Raw genomic sequence first — 21090 nt, 5'->3', positions numbered from 1 at the left:
TGTTATGATTTTGCGTCATGTACTATTTTTTTTAGGGAATTGTGGTTATACGAGAAAAACAGGTAAGTAGCCTAACTTTCACAATAGAACAGTATCGTTTCATTGGTCATGTTTTATTCGAAATTTAAATATTAAATATGTAATTTTTTTCAATCTTAAAAATAGGCTTTATACATGAATGATTTTTACTTATTGGATTTGTGCCATTATATGAAAAAAATACTTGCGTTAGATTCCCCCTAATATTAAAATAGAACAACCAACTTCTTTCAACGACGTCACGTTAAAATTATTCACTCTGTAATATCGCCCTCTGTCGCCCAACCAACCGACGCACGGTAGCTGCCGCCATTCGCTCGTCTGGGCCGGCCGGCCGGCTATAATTATGTCAGACCAAAGATTATAGAGCGCCGCAAGGCGCAAGATGCGGAACTCGGGCTGAAAAGTGAAATCCCACTGGACGCCTTTTCGGCAAGTAACTTTTTTTGATACAAAAGTAGATCAGTGTAGATCACAGCAGACAATGACCATTCCTATCAATGGGAAACAAAACATGCACTTGCTGAAATGGCGCCCATGCGTATTTCACGTTCCAACAATAGATACAGCTTGAGTTCCGCATCTTGTGCCTTGCGGCGCTCTATGATCTTTGATCAGACCTAGTTCTTAATTATGGTAATCAGTTTTGACACACGGGGTTATAATTAATAGCGTAGGACGTGCACAATGATGGAGAAAGAACAATAGAATAGTAATATTATACCCCTCCGAAGCAAAACCAATAGACATTCCTCATTACCACTACGTTAGGCCCTTCATGTGCTCTCGCTGACTGTGTGCATTTATTAGTCAAGTTTTGATTTGTTTTATTTTTTTAGGTAGTCTAGATCCATCGGTCATCATCGGATCATGGGGGAACCTTCCTCCATGATCGGATTAAGTTGTACAATAGATAATGTTGTACATTACAATTCTTGGTAGGCCTATTACACGCCTTTCCCTTTTGTTTGGCAAAAGATCCTACCAGAAGAAAACGTAGAGCATCAAAACTTATATAAGTAATATTCAGAGTCCCACAAATCAGCAGAACATTAATATTCCGTACAAGAGGGCACTGGTTTGGGTCAGTCCCATGTCCTAAGACGCCGTATAGCTGACAATCAAATGACTTCAGACAAATAATGGTAGGCCTTTACGTAATTTCATACTAAATCTCACATTTTTTATTAAACTATAATATCGTGTACATTTCTAAATCTCCCAATCCAAAAATCCGTTTAAAAACTAACTTAAATACAATTCCCAATCCAATTATAAAGGATTTTCATCATCTAGCGGGGTGCCTAACGTATACTCGTAGCTGGGCTCTGTCCCGTGGGACAGTAACTTTTGGGATGTGGTAACTGCTATTGACAAGAAAGTCATGGACAAGGCCACAAGGGTAACATGATGTACATTGGCATTGGAGATAACGGGATTCCTGTTTATACCCTTATAAGTTATAGATGAACTACGATCGGACTGGTAGGCCTTCATCATCGGTCCTTTAAGAAACTAACATTATTTTTTCCATCAGGTTCATTAGGAACATTTTCTTTTTTGAAAAAAATGCGATTACCAAAAGTATTACTTGATAATGGTCAATATACTACAAATCAATTAGTGGTGCAATTTTGTTTGGGTTAAAATCACTCGTCTGTATAAATAAGGTCATCCGTCACGGGCAGGTAGCATGTTTTGTATGAAAGTAAAGAAAGGACTCCTTAAAAGGTCCAAAGCATTTTAGCTGTATGATTGAACAGGCCCTTTTTCTCAAGTCAAGTACCTTTAAGCCATAAATCATCATTATTCCAGTTGGGGAATAAAGCCTTTTTTCAAGGCCTTCGTCGTGGAATCAAAAGCCACTGGAACGGGACACATCACGCACGAGTGGCCTCCCCTAACTTGTTTACAGTTTTTGATGTTTTTCTTAAAATTTTCGATTTGTGGTGGGTAATCTTGAAGTTTTTCAACAGCGCCCGCTATCGTTCGATGTGCACAACGCCGAGGCTAGAGAGCGGGAGATCGTTTCACTGACTCACTCACACCATCTCACACCATGCCCACACACACTCTCACTGTCGTCCCCACAGTGCAGTGGGACTGGTAAAAGATGGCGAATCAAATCGCTATTTTCGGTTGTGTAGTGTTTGTGGCAGAAGCCTCCCATATATCACTTAAAGGGAAGGTACACGTTGGTAATTACTCAAAACAATATTAAGTTAAAATCTGACTTGGTAACGAGCATTGGAGAGCTGTTGATAGTTTAAACATTGTGTGGGAAACGACTCCCTCTGTAGTAACATAGTTTTTGAGAGGTAATTTCTCACTAAAATAGTAAAAGACTTCTAAAAGCACACAATTTCGTCCAACAAGGGTGTTTTTTCTTTCAAAATTTTTCTCACAACTTCGATGACCAATATTGAGCCAAAGTTTTCACAGGCTTGTTTGTTATTAAAATGATAGGATACACCAAGTGAGAACACTGGTCTTTATGTCTGTGGTCGGGGACCATGGTCGGACGAGAGGAAGGAGCCTGCACCGAATAAAAGCCGAAGCCGTGGTTTCGAAAAGGGCTTTTAAATAAGTCCGCCATAACTGTAGGGCGCCATCTTCCGGTGACATTCTTGTAAGTCGTCAAAAACACCGACCGACCCGACGGACCGACGACAATATTACACAATCGATGCGTGCGGAATGTTTGATTTGTCGGCAAAAGGTAAGTATACTCCTTAAAAGTGGTCATCATTAATAGTCTATTGATTTTGTTTTGTTATTCATTTGTTCGTTATTGTACACTTCGGTAGTATTTACACACTTACACTTAGAGCTAGCTGGAGTCTAGCCCCATAAATCGGTCCAATAAATCCACTCCGTATCCTTGGCCACAGCACCACTGATGATATCAAAACCTTTCGCTTCCTTGGAAAACCCTCTGCAACGTTCTGCATCATGACACTTACCCATCTAATGCTTCAGAAGTTGCAGATAGCACTACACTTGGAATTGTTCGGAAAAGTTTCCGTATGGCGCCACCACTTTTTCATTCGAAATAAAATAATATAGTATCTAATTTACCTGATTGATATATCCCTTTTTGTAAAAATGAGTGAAAAAGTGGTGGCGCCATACGGAAAGTTATCCGAATTGTTCAAATAGGTATCACAGATTTCGAGTAAAAATCAAGTGAATTTTGCGTGTGAATTTTCTCAACTAACGCTCTTTTACCGCTAATGCCGATATGCCGATTGCCCCCCGACCGTGCGCAGATTTTTTTCCCAGGACAAACTTGTAGAACCATCTGCACACGTTCGTCCTGGGAAGAAAAGATACCCAATCCGCGCTTCGTGTACAAATATAAAGCAAGTGTCTGGGAACTACAAAGAATGGTTCCCCAATCCGTGCCAATCCGTGCTAGATATAAGGTTTATCGCGATTCAGAAACGCAATGCATTGTGGGAAGGAATATGGGGCAGTTTCTATGCAGTTTCTACGACTCTCGCATGCAACGCCTATACCTTTGTGTGGGTTCAACAGCGCCCTCTCTTGATATTTTGCTATTCGCGATAAACCTTATGGACACGCGTCTGGGAACTACGAAAAATAGTTCCCAGACGCGTGTCCGTATATTTGTATATGAAGCGCGGATTGGGTATCGCTATATACATTTTTCAAATCAGCGTTGATGGGTGAAAGTTTTACGACCGTTAGCCAGCCAGAACTGAAGTTTCCTGTGTACTGTACACCTAAAGCTTTCCCCATCCTACTCAATATACATTCATAATGCTTGTATTTCCCTTTTGTTGAGTTATGTTGCAATTTTCTACTCGGTACTTACTATTGCTTTCCGTTGCTTCGTTGTCGCGGCACACGTTCTGTGTCAATCGATGACCTCACGGCGCATGACCAACGATCGGTGCGCATGACAACCCGACGAGGTGGGACAAACCATTCTGTGGAAGGGGTGTTACAAGTAGGACTAGTTACAAGGCTTCTACAACACAACGCGTTGGACAGGTGTCAAAATATAATTCGTAGTTTCACCACATGTGGCTGTGCCGTTCGAGAAGAGCGCACGCATACGTACACACATAACAGTGCATTATATTTGACACTTGTCCAATGCGTTGTGTTGTAGTAGCCTTGTAACATCCCTTCCACACAATGGTTTGTCCCACGTCGTTGGGTTGTCATGCGCACCGATCGGTGGTTATGCGCCGTGAGGTCATCGACTGATACCAGCGAGCACAGCGCTGGTTACTCCTAGAACTATTTCGGTTTCGTCCAGCTATCGTCTCCCGTAACGGGAGACGACTATTTCGGTTTGCATGCACGACATTGGAGCAACGTCATATGTTTTCACACCTTTCATTGGTTGGTATTTTATTGAGTATTCAGAAGCTAGTATGGCGTGCAAAATAAATCAAAAATATTATTCAATTACTACTTAACAATTTAATTACATTTTTGTCCTAAGGCATTATATATGGCTACTATATTTATAGAATCCAGAGATATCGCAAGGCATGAAAGTAAAACACCCCACCCCCCTTACACTTGAAGCACACACACTTCATAACAATCCGTTTTCCCCCATTTTAGACCAGTAATGTTTGGTTTCAGGAGATAATCTGAAATCAATCTATGATATTTTCTCTTTACTGTAGACTTAATATTTATTACGCTTATCGGAATTTATTACAGTGCAGTAAATCAAAAAAAAAAATTGTTTGTCATTTTCACTTAAAATATTTTAATTTTTTCCCCATATTGGCACACCATAGAATCCCAAATAGTAACCACCTCGCGTGATCCATCTAGTGACTAAAGCAGAATGAAACTCAATCTAGCAGATAGTAATTTTGTTTTGAACTTTCGAGGTTGGATGATGTTTCTTTTACTCATTTTAATGTTGCCAAAATAATGCACTTGTGATTTGTACCAAAAATCAATCATTTTATGAATGTTTTGAGCATAACCAACGACAGGAAACTTTATTCTCAGTATGATTAAGCCTGATGAAAATACAGACCGTGAGTAAACAGCAGAGCTTCTGTCACCGGTACAGCTTGCACAATCTCGCGGTAAACGGGAATCAAAGTTAGGGTTCGAAAACATATGAGGGTCGATAACGTATGACGCTACGATAAATACATAGTTTAATGATTTAAAGTTTTTGTAATGTATTTTGTAAGTTTTAGTATTTTTTTTATAATGAATCCAACCATATCAGGTTGCAAATAAAAATGAACCTTACCTTATGAGGAGAGGTAGAAAGAATGGTTCAAGTATCAACTATTCACTCAGATCAGTTAACATTCTAATTCTTGCACTTCTTTGCCCCCCCCCCCCCAATTTTAATCTTTTCCCCCACTTACCCCCCCCCCCCCAATGAAAATGTCTTACGCCACTGCCAGACTGCATGGTTAGCAAAAATCCGCCTTGTTGTCTTTCAATGGACTTGGACGATTCCATTACACCGCAGGGGTGGTACATGCAAGATGATTATTACCATTTGATGTGCCTTTCATGGAGTTGAAAACAATATTATACTTAAATCTCCCCTTGTGTAGTAACTTCCATTTCCAGTGGCGACTTAGTTACTTACAGGAAAGAAAAAAACAGCAGCTAAAACCAAAAATAAAAAAATTCAACTGAGCCCTCAGAAATTACCCCTGTGGTGCAGTGGAATCGTCCAAGTACATCGAAAGACAACATGGCGCATATTTCTGTTTGTAACTAGACACTTTTTTACAATTAAAAATACAATTTTTGTAGAAGTTTGAAAGTGATTTAGGTGCATATATGACTCTTGTGCATATATTTACGGTTGACTTATGAAATGATCTGTTAAAGTGCATTTAAAAATTGTTGTCGTGAGTTGTGATGAGGGGTTGTGAGTTGTCAGTATTTATAGTGACCACATTAAAGGATTTGTGCATTATTTTGCACATAGAGTCTGCAACTGCAGATTGCTCAAACCCGACTCAATCAACCTTCAACAGCATCAACGCAACCAAGAATGCAAGATTAATCAAATGTGGTTGTGGTATTTGTCTCATTTCCAACTCCAAATACAATTTAATCACACTATAACAGTACACCCTGACCTGACTAACAACAAATGGCATTGTCCTGCTGTCAACTTCTCCAAACTCTTGCTAACTTTTCTAATCCTAGGACTTAGGAGTTCAGTTCCGTAGGCCTATCCTTAGGAGTTCAGTTCCGTAGGCCTATCCGAACATAAAGCAATTTGAACCCACCCTAAGTTAGGATAGGTTACTCGTCCTAACTCGAGATAGGATTAATCCTAGCGTTTTGTGAAATCGGCTGCTGTCATATTGTGACTTAGGCTTAACTATCACTATCACTATCAGTCTACTGCGAGTATCTTTAATTCCAACAAATGTTTTTTCTTTCTTTTTTTTTCTTTTTTAAACTACAGTTTTGTGATTGCAACCTGAAGCAGCAGAGTTTGATTGATTGATTGATCGATTGATTGATTGATTAATTGTTTGATTGATTGATTGATGGCTGTAACAAGTAAACCCCCCGTTGTGTATGATGCATTATGGGAAGACAGAGATGTACGCTTTGATATAAGTACAGCGTAAGTACATAAAAACGTCATTACAAACTGTTCTTGACAAATGTAACACTAATAGATTGGGATTCCTTACAAAGACACAGTTGTCTCGAATTGAGTCATAGTCTGCTTTATTGTCACACATTACACATATACAATGAAATTCATTTGGATTTACGAGTCTAAAAACTTAAAATTCAAAAAATACAATTTAAACTAAAACAATCAATCAATCATAGAACATTTATTTCAACATTGTTATGATAATACATAATACATACACCATTAAGTTAACACTATTATAACAACATATTTTAAAAGACGAAATAATCATTTATAACAATATTAACTTAACGAAGCTTAGTTTAAACATTATTCACATAACAACATTGGGCAAAGGGTGAAGCAAAGCTTTTGTACCCGTACCCTTGACAGACAAACACAGACTGGCAAATGACAAACGAAAAAAGGACAATGACAGACATATAGGAGCATAATTGAGCTATTGCTAAATGACAATTTTTCCATTACAGATTAAGAATATGATTGGAGCAGTTGTGTTTTTAGTTGTTTGGTGAATGTAGATAAACTTAATGATGTTTTAAGAGGGGTGGGTAGACTATTCCAAAAATGTGTACCTCGTTGAACGAGGCCATTTTTAAACATTGACGTTCTGTTAAAACTAACATAAATGTTCTTGTTCGAGCTGCTTCTAGTGTTATAAGAATGCACATCTGAAGTGAGAGTAAAACATGAACTAAAACAGGAAGGTAACAAATTATTTATATACCTGTACATGAATTTTCCAAGGTTGAGGTTATAGAGATCATTAAAGTGTAGTAGTTTCAGTTCGGCAAACAAAGGAGAGGTATGGTCCCGATAATGAGCGTTGAAAATTATTCGAACAGCTCGTTTTTGTAAAATAAGAAGTTTATCACAGGATGAAGAGCCACCCCAAGTGAGAATTGAGTAATTTAAATATGGGAGGACTAATGAGTTGTAAAGAGTTATTAAGATATTCTTTGGTAAGAAAAACCTCAAACGATTCATTATACCGATGGTTTTTGATATTTTGCTTGACACTACATCAACGTGACTCTTCCAGTTAAGATTTTCGTCAATATAAATGCCTAGAAATTTTGTACTTTTTACTTTTTGCAAGTTAACACCATTTAATATTAAAGGAACCGTTTGAGTATATTTCTGCTGTCTCGGACAAAATATTATATAATTTGATTTCAGTACATTAATACATAGTTTATTTGCCAACAGCCAAGTGCTTATTTTTAAAAGTTCAAAATTAAGGTGACTAACAGCTGTATCTACGTTACTATGACTGTACACTAAACTTGTGTCATCTGCAAATAAAGAGAAGGATATTGTATCAGAAGTATTACATATGTCGTTTATATAAATAATAAATAACAGAGGACCCAACACAGAGCCCTGTGGAACTCCACAGGAAATATATTGTTCTTTAGACAGCGTTGACTTAAACAATACAAATTGTTTTCTATTAGATAAATAACTTTTAAACCAGGCTAATGCTATTCCACGCACACCATAATGTTCCAATTTAGAAATTAAAATGTCATGGTTTACGGTATCGAAAGCCTTTGAAAGGTCCAAGAATATACCAACGGAAAACGTTTTATCGTCTATGGCCTTGAGTAGTTTATTTACTACGTATGAGGTTGCTAACTCTGTAGATCGGTTTTCCCTAAAGCCAAACTGCGACTCAGCAAGAATGCTATTTTTATTAATGAATGATATTAGTCTATTATAAACTATCCTTTCAAAAACCTTTGAGAACGTGGACAAAACTGAGATAGGTCTAAAATTTCCAATATCATGTTTATTACCCCCTTTATGTATTGGTATAACCTTACCTATTTTTAACGCATCGGGGAAAATACCAGAAGATAAGGACCTGTTGAAGATTTCAGCAAGTGGTTTAGCAAGAATGTACCTAGCCTGTTTAATTACAAACGGACTTAACCCATCAAAACCAGGAGCCTTGCTACATGTAAGTTTGTTGAGAGAATCTGCAATTTCTTCTTGCGTAACTGGAGTTAAAAAGATAGAGTGTGAACATCTTCCTGCAAGAAAAGACTCACACGAAGTATTACATAATGGTAGATTACGTGTAAGCTTCGCACCGACGCTAACGAAGTATTCATTGAATGCATCTGCAATTTCTTTGTTATCCTCTAGTTTAACACAGTCTTCCTTAACAACATAAGACGGGTTGGAATTCGGCTTACCCTTATTTAGCAAAGAATTTATAAGCTTCCAAGTTCCTTTGATATTGCCATTTTCCTGTTCAAATTTCTTGTTTAAGTAATTTTTCTTTGATATTTTAATCAAAGCATTCAATTTATTTTTATACAGAGTATAGATGGATTTATTTTGGTTATTAGGATTTCTTAGAAATTTTTTATACAAGTGGTTTTTCCTCCTTATTGAATTGTAAACGCCATCAGATAGCCAGGGTGATTTACAAGAATCATATCTGCGTTTCACCTCTTGCAAGGGGAAATGTTTATCATACAGTTTAACAACATGCTCCTGAAAGTTACCATATATTTCATGCAAATTATTCAATGATGTTATAAAACTCCAGTCAATTTGGTTAAGTTCGTCGACAAAATTATGAATATGGTTACTGCTAAAGTCACGCTTACTGTTTCTTCGTTCGTTCTGCGGGTTTTCCCTAAGATTATCAGTAACTAGGAATACCGGTAAATGATCGCTTATGTCAGTAACTAAAACGCCGGCATGGTGGTTGTTGAAATCATTTGTCAAGATATTGTCAATTACTGTTGCAGTGTCAGCAGTAATTCTAGTTGGTTTGTTAATAGTGGAATAAAAAGATTGGGATTGCAAAGTGTCCATAAAATTACGTACACCATTGTGTGTATCATACTGCAATAAATCAATATTAAAGTCACCCATAATATAACACTTTTTGTTTTCATTGTTAACACAAGCCAATATGTCATTAATTAGTTCTATAAAATTATTTAACGGGGCGCTTGGTGATTTATACACAACTCCAATAACCACGTTGCTATTGTGATTATTAACAAGCTCAATAAAGCATGATTCTATATCTGAATTGTTCACTGATATATCGTTACGAGTTTTGTAAACGATGTCATCTCTAATATATAGTGCTACCCCACCACCTCGTTTATTTTGTCTACAGAAGCCTTCCATAGAAAAATTATGCATTTGGACTAGCGGATCTTGAGTATCTTTCAACCATGATTCGGATATCCCAATAATTGAAAATGTGTTTTCCAAGAGGTTTACATAGTTCCTAATACAAGTAATATTTCGGGGCAAGCTGCGTGCATTTATATGTAATAATTTCATATTTGAACATTTTTTCTTGTTAAATGCATTCAGGAATTGATCTTGATCATAGTAATCACAATTTATGACAGGAGCTTGAAAGTTTGTATCTGGATCTAGGCTTGGAATCATAGGAGCATCGTGGTTAGTTTAGTTTTGATAATAAGCACATACTGTATAGCAATGCCTTACTCCTGTACACACGGACAAACATAAACAAATACATAAATATATCATGATGGAAACACTTTAATTTACTTGAACCAGGAAAATCAACTCAGGTTTTATGAATGATAAACGGCACTATTATACTGTAACAATCTTAGCTGGATGGGGTGGGTGTATACTTCCTGCCCTGGATGTAGAGCTCGCCATTCTTGAAGACGGGGCGATTGCCGGCGTCGTACGCTTTCTTCATTACATCTCGGAGGGATCTTTTTTTGGCAACGTCAGCGGCAGGAAGGTCTTGCAGGATAAACATCCCGGTGTTTGCAAGACTATGTTTGGCTCTCGACAGGACAGCCTGGCGCTCAGACCGATACAGAAATCTCGCGATGATGTGGCGGGGCTTGTCCGATGGGGATTGTGGGGGTCTTCCTGTACGATGTGCAGCCTCAACTTCAGCTTCCGGCATGTTGTACCGCTCCGTCAGGATCTTCTTGACTGTGTCGTAGGGGAAGGTGGTGGGTTCTTTTGGGTTTTCCGGGATTCCCCCAAGCCGGAGGTTGAAGCTTCGGGAATGGCGCTCCAGGTTAAGTGTGTCGTCCTCCAGGTGTTTAATCTTTGTAATGGCCGTATTGAGCTGCGTCGTCAGGGTGGAAACGCCATCGGATAAGTTCTTTTGTTTTTTTTGGATTTCCTCGATGGACTTTGACGAGAACTCAATGGCCTCCTCCATTCCACGTTGTTTTGTTTCCAGGGTTTGAATTCTTTTCAAAATGGAATCTTGTTTGTTGATCACTGTGTCCAGTTTGCTGCTGAGATCAGACGCCATTGACCGGAGTTCCCGACGCAAGGTGATTATGTCATTGTCTGATGACGCAATGGGCGAGCAGGGGTGATCACCTGATGAGTGTGGCGCGTAAGTTGACTCTGATGATATCGAAGTGGATGCCGACTTAGTTTTGTCTTTTTTGGGGGGCATACTGCTTGACTTTAACTTCGATGGTTTGTGAAAGTGATGACAAGTTGTTTATACTCACGTTTGGAGGTTATTGGTGGAAATGGAGGAGATATTAAGGTAATTTTAGCTGATTTTCAAGGAGCTGATTTTCACATGGTGTGGTCGTCTGTGGTCGTACTCCGATTGATAAACCACATAAATTATAGCCAGGCTACACAGTAACAAATAAATAATTTGTGCACATAATGCAAAGAAAACACCAGTAACAAGTTGCAGACCACCAGCAAATATCTAGTCAAACCAGAAAAACTTTGGACCTCTAAGAAAATAATCTTTTGAAAGTAATCTTTGTCAACTTTAAAACTTCAGAATGCAAACACCACATTGCTACAAATATCTTTTCAGAGCCAACACCCCCTCAAAAGAGATTTTACAAATGGTTGTACCCGCAAGTTAACTATTCATATTTATAGTTACTCTTATGTTCACCGCAGTTGACTACTGAATGTTTGTTTTCCTTCTACAGGCAGATGAATATGAGATCAGGAGAGAGGATAATTGATCTTCTTGATTCAGTGGAAGACACAAAGGGGAATAATGGAGACAAAGGTATACTTCTCAGATATTATCACACCCATTCCAAATTAAGTGTGTCTTCATGGTGGTCAGTGGGGGTAGTACAAAATGTAGCAACCCAGAATTTGTAGAAGCCATTTTTCCTCCATGGTAGCCCTGATGAGATTTTGAGTCACGGCACAAACTGGAAAAATTAGCGGGATAGTGGCAATTTCGACCCCTGGCTACCAATACAGGCTAGAATAGATTTTAAACCTTTAGTTTTCATTCATCATTATCATTGAATGCCTTGATTGGCTATCATCACATACTACCCTCCTGACTCCCCAAAAACTAAGTCGTATGGTTCCCGCTCTTTCCAACATGCAGCAATTCAGTTATGGAACAGTCTTCCAGAGGTTGTTAAACAGGTTGAAACATCAGAACAATTAAAAACCCTGGTGAACAAATGTCTGTTTACTTTGTACAACTGTTTATTTTCCCTTCATCAGCGCATAGGGTACATCTCAATGTCTCATGATTATGATTGATTATGAATGTTTATGATTTATTATGATTGATAATGATTTATATGATTGATTATCATTGGTAATGATTGATTATGATTGATTATAATGTTTATGATTGATAATGATTGATATGATTGATCATGATTGATTATGATTGATTATGGTTGATTATGATTGATTATGATTGATTATGGTTGATTATGATTGATTATGATTGATTATGATGCAAGGTCTCATGTAGTTTATGATTATGATTGGTTATGATTCCAAATGAAATGAATTATTATTATTATAATTATTAATTACAGGTCGTCTGATTGTGACTAACCTGAGGCTCATATGGCATTCTCAATCCCTACCGAGAGTTAACTTATGTAAGTATGTATATTTGGCTTGCGGTAACACCATGGGCATGTTCAGACAGCGGACCAGTTTAACTTTTGAGGTAGTTAGTTCCCCTTGCTTTCAGACAGCTTTGGTTTTAAGAGGTCAAAGCAAACGCGACCCTGTAGCCCTGTTCATTGGTCACCGTGTGTTAACGTAATGATTACAGAGGTCAATGGGTCGTCTGTTTTGAGTAAAACCAGATGTGGTCTTTTTTATTCTGTCCACACACAGTGTAAAAAAAAAAAAAAAAAGCGGTCTAAAGATAAACCCCTCACTAGACGGTCTATCTTTTGTGGGTTGAACTCGATTCGGTCTAACTTTAGTATCGTTTAGACACACAGAGTTGAACTCGATCGGGGTTGAACCATGAGTTAAACCGACTTTAGTACTGCGTCTGAACAACCCCCATGTGTGTATTTACTTAGCAGGTAGAGTTTGTTACATGTACATATCACTTTAGAGTATTGGTTGTTCTGAGAAGAACTAGCGATTTTAGAATAACCACTACAGAAAAGAGATTTATCTACATGGTGTCACCTGATTGTACTCCAACCTTGCAAAGTTTTAAACCCTACTTAAAGGCATTTGACACATTCGGCAGTTACTCAAAATATAAATCAGCATAAAACTTACTTTGTAATGTGTAATGAAGAGCTGTTGATGGTATAAACCATTGTGAGAAACGACGTCCTCTGAAGGTACATAGTTTTTGAGAATGAAGTAATTTCTCAATAAAATATTTGAATTGAATTCAAGACCTCAGCTTAGTTCTCGAATTCAAGGCATCTGAAAGCACACAACTTGTGCGTCAAGGGTGTTGATCTTCCATTGTTCTCTCGCAACTTTAACGACCTATTGAGTCCAAACTTTTACAGGTTTGTTATTTCATGCGTATGTTGAGATACACCAAGTGAGAATACTGGTCTTTGACAATTACCAATAGTGTACAGTGCCTTTAAGAGTTAAGTATGTACCATAATAATAGTTGGATTCATGTACTAAACTCTTAATTGTGATTGTATTAATTGCAGCTGTTGGATATACATGCATCATCAACATCACAGTACGCAGTGCACATTCTGTAAGTCAAACATTTTGTCCAGGCTTTCTCACTAGGATTTTTCCAAAACTGGGATGCATTCCAGGCCTGACGCATTCTATACCCAATTTGGTCAAAGCACCCCTAAAACAAAACAAGGAGTATTTTGCAGTATTCGACAGATACAGATACATCCCATCTGAAGGACAAAGGGTCTCGCTTTAATGACACATGTGTCATGTGTCATGACTGGGACCCGAACCCACACTCTGCTGAACAGAAACACCAGAGCCCAATAACATAGAGCTGGTTATAAGCTCAAAAAGTAGCTAAGCTTAACAAAATTAGGCTTACCACAAAAGGGTTACCAGCCAAACTACCAAGTCACACGTACAATTTGTGACTGGTACCCTGCTCTTTTCTGCTTAGCAGAAAATTGGGCCCAGAGCTTGAGTCCGATACGCTTGACCACTAGGTCGTTGCTCTACCGTGCAATCTGGAACATTTTAAATCTAGAGCATTTTAAATTGTTTCCTTTTATGCTTTAGTTGTATTTAATCTTAAATCTAAAAAAACAATCAAGTTTCTATTTGATGTTCGTACCTTTCTTAGAAACTGCGAGGGCAGGCTGAAGCATTGTACATTCTAACCAGATGTAATAATACACGGTTTGAATTCATCTTTACTAGTGTTATACCTGGCTCACCTAGACTGTTCACTACTATCATGTCAGTACACAGGTAAGTCAAACAATAGGGCTGACTGTTTGTCTTATATGATATATAACTTAAAGGCACTGGAAACTTTTGGTAATTACTCAAGGTAATTGTTAGCATAAAAACTTACTTGGTAATGAGCAAGGGAGAGCTGTTGATAGTATAAGACATTGTGAGAAACGGCTCCCGCAGTCTTTAAGAAAGATGTAATTTCTCACTCAAATATCAAAAGACTTCAGGCCTGAAGCCTTTTTAAGCTTCTGAAAACAAACTAACCTGTGCAACAAGTGTTTCTTTCATAATTGTCTTGCAACTTTGATGACCAATTACATTGTAAGTCAAACTTTTCACAGATTTTTTATTCTATGCATGTTGAGAATACTCGTCTTTGACAATTACCAAACGTGTCCAGTGCTTTAAAGTGCCATGGCACACGAGGCAATTTACAGGCAACCAGTTCCAAACAATCTCTAAGAAGAGAATAAAGGTCAATTGTTCACCTCACTTTTAGAGAATAAAACTAAGATGTCTCCTGTGTTTATGAACTAGTCTTTTTGCATGTAATGAATAAGGCTGACTCTAACCAAGCTGCCAGTAACAAATTATGTTTATATACCTCATACAGAGATTCTCGTCTGTCATTTCATTGGTGGATTAGGCATCATGTGTCATCCTTTATTTTGCCATACTGCCACAATGTTCCAAACAAATTATATAGGAGTCCTATATGGATAACGGTAGGATGCCTTGAATGCACCGCCGGTTTGTCCAAACGAGTCCAGGTCATGTCACAACGGAAAATGAGAAGCCTATCGCCCTGGTGTTCCTGGTTTGATTGGTTGCATATCATACCACAGCACCTTGTAAACCATGGTCCAATGAACAAAGAGAAGCCTGTCGCCCTGGTGTTCCTGGTTTGATTGGTTGCATATCACACCACAGCACCTTGTTAACCATGGTCCAATGAACAAAGAGAAGCCTATCGCCCTGGTGTTCCTGGTTTGATTGGTTGCATATCACACCACAGCACCTTGTTAACCATGGTCCAATGAACAAAGAGAAGCCTGTCGCCCTGGTGTTCCTGGTTTGATTGGTTGCATATCACACCACAGCACCTTGTAAACCATGGGCCAATGAACAAAGAGAAGCCTGTCGCCCTGGTGTTCCTGGTTTGATTGGTTGCATATCACACCACAGCACCTTGTAAACCATGGTCCAATGAACAAAGAGAAGCCTGTCGCCCTGGTGTTCCTGGTTTGATTGGTTGCATATCACACCACAGCACCTTGTTAACCATGGTCCAATGAACAAAGAGAAGCCTATCGCCCTGGGGTTCCTGGTTTGATTGGTTGCATATCACACCACAGCACCTTGTTAACCATGGTCCAATGAACAAAGAGAAGCCTGTCGCCCTGGTGTTCCTGGTTTGATTGGTTGCATATCACACCACAGCACCTTGTAAACCATGGGCCAATGAACAAAGAGAAGCCTGTCGCCCTGGTGTTCCTGGTTTGATTGGTTGCATATCACACCACAGCACCTTGTAAACCATGGTCCAATGAACAAAGAGAAGCCTGTCGCCCTGGTGTTCCTGGTTTGATTGGTTGCATATCACACCATAGCACCTTGTTAACCATGGTCCAATGAACAAAGAGAAGCCTATCGCCCTGGGGTTCCTGGTTTGATTGGTTGCATATCACACCATAGCACCTTGTTAACCATGGTCCAATGAACAAAGAGAAGCCTATCGCCCTGGGGTTCCTGGTTTGATTGGTTGCATATCACACCACAGCACCTTGTTAACCATGGTCCAATGAACAAAGAGAAGCCTGTCGAAGAGAAATACTGAATGTTGAAGCGCCTTGAGCGTCACTGAGTGTATATAAGGAGCCACTACACTGCTAAAAATGGTATTCTTGAAACAAGAAAAACGTCTTATTTTGATATAGAGGAGTTTGCGGTAACACCATGTAATAACTATCTCTAAATGAGTTGGGGTGGTTCTGAAAAGAACTCCAGAAGACGTTCAGAGCATACTGATCGAAACGTTGAGTTAATCCAACGGTTCTTTTCAGAACCACCCCAACTCATTTAGAGATAGTTATTACATGGTGTTACCGCAAACTCCTCTATATCTTATTTCCACCATGCAAAGTTTCAAATCCTACTTATCTTATTTTGAGAAAATATTTCTTGTGTCACTCCCTAGAAAAAGTTTGTAGGGAGTGACACAAGAAACATTTTCTCAAAATAAGCTGTTTTTCTTATTTCAAGAATACCATTTTTAGCAGTGTAGTCTTTCATTACTAATATTTGACACTGCTGTTCACTATTTAGATATCAATAAACAAATTTGTATTTGGAAGGATATGTAAAATTTCTTTTCTTTTCTTCCCATCTTTGTAGGGCATATGAGACATCTAAGTTATATCGTGATCTCAAACTCAGAGGAGCTATTATTCACAATAAGAATTTGCGCTTATTACCTCTAGAACAGGTTTATAATAAAGTCAATGGTGTGTGGAATCTCTCTATTGATCAGGTAAGTTCATGAAGTTACTTGGTTTTGTGAAATAACTTCTATTCAACATTTTGCGTTACAAGCCTCTCAAATACAAGCCCGGCCTTTCCACAGACCAAACTAGTCTTGATACCTGACTATTACATGATATGAAAATTGACTTATTGTTTGATTTTGATTACAGGGGAATCTTGGCACATTTTTCATCACTAATGTCCGGCTAGTGTGGCATGCGAACATGAATGAAGCCTTCAATGTCAGTGTTCCTTATCTTCAAATGGTAAGATCTAATCAATTACTCACTCTATTTACAATATCTACAAAGATAAAGAGAAATTGTATAATGTAGGTATTGGTTTGCAGTAACACTTTGGGTGTATCTACTTGCTGTGTAGGTTCTTGATTTCCTTCATAATGTAGGTATTGGTTTGCAGTAACACTTTGGGTGTATCTACTTGCTGGGTATGTTCTTGATTTCTTTCATAATGTAGATATTGGTTTGCAGTAACACTTTGGGTGTATCTACTTGCTGGGTAGGTTCTTGATTTCCTACATGTGTATCTTCCGCCCAGGTAATCGTTAAAAAGCAGGACAATCTTTTTCAGAACTGAGAAGTCTCCCGATTCTGAATATCTACTCTGCGGTAGTAGAATAAAGCAAGACAAGTTCTCTAATGAACATAATCTGCCTGGCAAGTAGATACACACATGGTGTTACTGCTAACCAAATATATCTTGATACCAAGTTTGTTTTGTTTTAAAATGGGTTTGAAGACAGAAATAGTTCAAGGGATGTTTTCAAATTTTCCAATTGTGACGCTGGAAAATTCGCTTCACTTTCGCAATTTGTTTTCAACATGTACCTGGCTTAATGATGTTGAGTTGGAGAAAGAAAATGATTTGTTATCTGACATTGATGTTGTGTTATTTGGCGAGGAACATAAAACCAATTTTGTGAAAGAGACGTAACGTCAGGAAAAAAACATTCTGTTCATGTTTGGTTTACAGCGGAGCGTCAAGATCAAAGACTCTAAGTTTGGTGTGGCATTGGTACTTGAATCCTCAGTTCAGGTAGGTGAATACATACACCCAGATTTTACAAAGATGTTGGTTGAGCGATTGACCGATTGTTGCACGAACAATAGATCTTTCAAGATCGGTCGATGCAGATTGACTGATCGCACCCAACACATACATTGTAATAAACTATCTATCTATCTAGTATCTATCTATCTATCTATCTATCCAATGGTATCACTAGTTTTGTAAGACCGATAGCTGTTTTTATCTTTGCAGACACCAGCCTAGCTTGTTAATGATATGTTTGTTATTTTACAGAGTGGGAGCTATGTTCTTGGTTTTCGCATTGATCCTGCGGACAAGCTTCAAGATGTAGTGAAAGAGATCCAGTCCCTTCACCGTGTGTATAGTTCTAGTCCTATATTTGGTGTGGAGTATGAATCGGAAGATCGGCCTCAGACAGTTGAAGAGTTAACCATAGAGAACCCTCAAGACGGTGTGGACATAGTCAATGATGATGAACAATCAGATGCATTTGCGGTCAGTAATTTATGTCGTGTTTTGTTACATTCTCGTGTTTGTTTAAAGCATGAAGCTAGCTCAATGTTTAAAGGCACTGGACACGAGTGGTTTTAACTGAAAATGATTTAAGCATAAAAACTTACTTGGTAATGAGCAATGGAGAGCTGTTGATAGTATTAAACATTGTGCGAATTAGCTCCCTCTGATTCAAATATTGAAAAACTTTTCAGGCAACCAGTTCCAGGCAATCTCCAAGAAGAAAAGGCATTCACAGTTTAAGGTGTTCACATAGCATTGTTACCACTGGTTGTGAAAGTTGTCGTCAAAACCTTTAGATCCCTTAGATTTGAAAAAACAAATCGTGCTTGTTGATCTACTTAGTGCTGAGGAGACTGCTCTCAAAAGTTCATTGGAATCTAGAACTTGTGGGGTTACCAAAAGTCGCAGTGCTCTACCCAAACAAGTTCAATGGGAATACTACGGTTTTACACAGTGTATTGGCGCTACCTTTATCTGTGTTGTACTGTTTTTGTTAACAGGCCTATTTTGCTGACGGTGACAAACAAAAAGACAGACCTCCAGTGTATTCTGAAGAGCTTGGTCTTGCCATTGAGAAGCTCAAGAATGGATTCACGTTGTCTAATCTATGGGAAGTAGTGGAGCAGAAATGAGCAAGATGGCGGGATGATATCATCAGCATCACTCCGAACTTTCAACCCTCTAAATGCTGGCATGGTAGTCTTCCTACTTCTGTATAAAACGCCCAGACAAAATGTTGTCAGTGAAAACAATGTCAATCCAAAATACATGTACTGCGATGATACAACCATTCAATCTGAAGTGTTGTAGAAATATTACTTCTATTATTTGTAAAATTAGTTTGATGTGTTCATTTGTACAAAGTTTGAAATTCTATTTATATTGTTCTTTAATGTTTTAGCTCTCATACAATCATTATCATCATCCTTCGTCCTTGGACGGAAGAGTTGACGCATTTTTGATGAAATGGTGCCAGGTTGTTTTATCCCTCATTAGTTGTTGGGTCTTGTTTTGATTGAGATTTGCTCATACAAACAACTTAAATAATTACATTTATAAGGAACTATAAAACAAGTATTTGTGATTGAAACAAATTTTCTTAAGTACCACAACAATTGCATAAACCTAAAACATTATCACTGTTCTTATTTTTTAGGTGTTCGGCCAACAGCCGAACAACTATTGTTATTGTTCTGTTTTTTTGTTTTTGTTTTTTTTTTCCTCGCGTTCTTCTTTCCCTGCGAACCTTCTCCAGCAATTTTAAACAAAAGTAAAGCTTGTACAAACTTAAAACTTACTATGTACATCGGCAATAGTGAGTAGACGAAACCGCCACTTTTTGGGAATGATGACGTCATTGATGACGTCATGGCAAGGTTTTTAAAGTTGAAAAACGACATTTGCTTTTCGCTGTATCTCAACGAATATTAATGCTATGATGTTCATACTTGGGCATCACATAGATAAAGACTTGGACAACATTTGAAAAGTTAACGCCAAAATCGTATGACCTTAACTTCCGGTCGTTACCCTGGGTCAAAGTTCGCCTTCGCATTTTTTCATCAAAAAACAACTTTTGAGCTTTAAAACAAAAGTAAAGCTTGTACAAACTTAAAACTTACTTTGTACATAGGCACTAGTGCGTAGATGAAACTGCCATTTTTTTGGATTGATGACGTCATTGATGACGTCATGGCAAGGTTTTTAATGTTGAAAAATTACAATTTGCTTGTTGCTGTATCTCAACGAATATTGAAGCTATGATGTTCATATTTCAGCATCGGATAGATAAAGACTTGGACAACATTTGAAAAGTTAACGCCAAAATCGTACGACCTTAACTTCCGGGTCGTTACCCTGGGTCAAAGTTCGCCTTTGTGTATTTTACATCAAAAAAACAACTTTTGAGCTTTTAAACAAAAGTAAAGCTTGTACAAACTTAAAACTTACTGTGTTCATAGGCAATAGTGATTAGATAAAACCGCCACTTTTTTGGATTGATGACGTAATTGATGACGTCATGACAGGGTTTTTAATGTTCAAAAATGATCATTTGCTTGTTGATGTATCTCAACGAATATAAAAGCTATGATGTTCATACTTGGGCATCGGATAGATATAGACTTGGGAAACATTTGAAAAGTTAACGCCAAAATCTTACGACCTTAACTTCCGGGTCGAAGTTCGGGTCAAAGTTCGCCTTCGTGTTTTAAAAAAAACAAAAAACTTTTGAGCTTATCTACGGCATAACTCAAGATTGAGATCGATTTGAACCTTGAAACTCAATAGATAGTTGAACCTTAGTATTTTTAAGACAACAAAGGCCTAATTACGTCATAATGACGTCATCAGGTATTGAATAACAATAAAATGTGTAAAAATCATATGGCGCGAAAGTTTTTGGGGGAATTGCCAACAGCGCTCTCAAGTGCTCCCAGCATCAAGTGCAGGGGTGAGCTAGATTTTTAAAGGGCTTTCATAAGTTGCAAACAAAAAAACTGATGCCAATCTCACACAAACATATTGCATTTGTGAAGAAACAAGGCGTTCAAAAGTGTGATACAACTTTAACTATAAAATAACTACACATTGTATAAAAAACATCTTTATGGTTCAGTGTTTTTGAACTACGTCATCACGTAACGTCCAACCGAACA

General features: G+C 38.0%; 1 protein-coding gene across 2 annotated transcripts; it reads left to right on the top strand.

The window, feature by feature from the left end:
• Nucleotides 1–2679: 2679 nt before the first annotated feature.
• Nucleotides 2680–19652, top strand: LOC117299989 (Bardet-Biedl syndrome 5 protein homolog). Of its 2 annotated transcripts, none has more exons than XM_033783628.1 (11): nt 2680–2758; nt 6485–6649; nt 11632–11714; nt 12499–12564; nt 13609–13658; nt 14229–14356; nt 16739–16874; nt 17038–17133; nt 17861–17923; nt 18191–18412; nt 18934–19652. In XM_033783628.1, the coding sequence occupies exons 2-11, from the start codon at nt 6570–6572 to the stop codon at nt 19063–19065; spliced, it is 1056 nt and encodes a 351-aa protein (XP_033639519.1). In that variant the 5' UTR covers nt 2680–2758; nt 6485–6569; the 3' UTR covers nt 19066–19652. The 2 variants fall into 2 exon arrangements, with proteins under 2 accessions (XP_033639519.1, XP_033639520.1); XM_033783629.1 differs by lacking the exon at nt 2680–2758 and adding an exon at nt 6023–6088.
• Nucleotides 19653–21090: the final 1438 nt, after the last annotated feature.

The sequence above is a fragment of the Asterias rubens genome, chromosome 15, assembly GCF_902459465.1.
Source record: "Asterias rubens chromosome 15, eAstRub1.3, whole genome shotgun sequence".
In the NCBI taxonomy this organism is placed as follows: Eukaryota; Metazoa; Echinodermata; class Asteroidea; order Forcipulatida; family Asteriidae; genus Asterias; species Asterias rubens.
The sequence above is the reverse complement of the archived record's forward strand: the minus strand, read 5'-3'. Positions and strand labels throughout refer to the sequence as shown.

Bases quoted from the DNA above. Each gene is read 5' to 3' on its own strand.
- LOC117299989 (XM_033783628.1), top strand. From the start codon at position 6,570: ATGGCTGTAACAAGTAAACCCCCCGTTGTGTATGATGCATTATGGGAA. The intron at 11,715-12,498 runs GTATACTTCTCA...TATTAATTACAG, and splicing joins GGGGAATAATGGAGACAAAG to GTCGTCTGATTGTGACTAAC. The intron at 16,875-17,037 runs GTAAGTTCATGA...TTTTGATTACAG, and splicing joins GGAATCTCTCTATTGATCAG to GGGAATCTTGGCACATTTTT.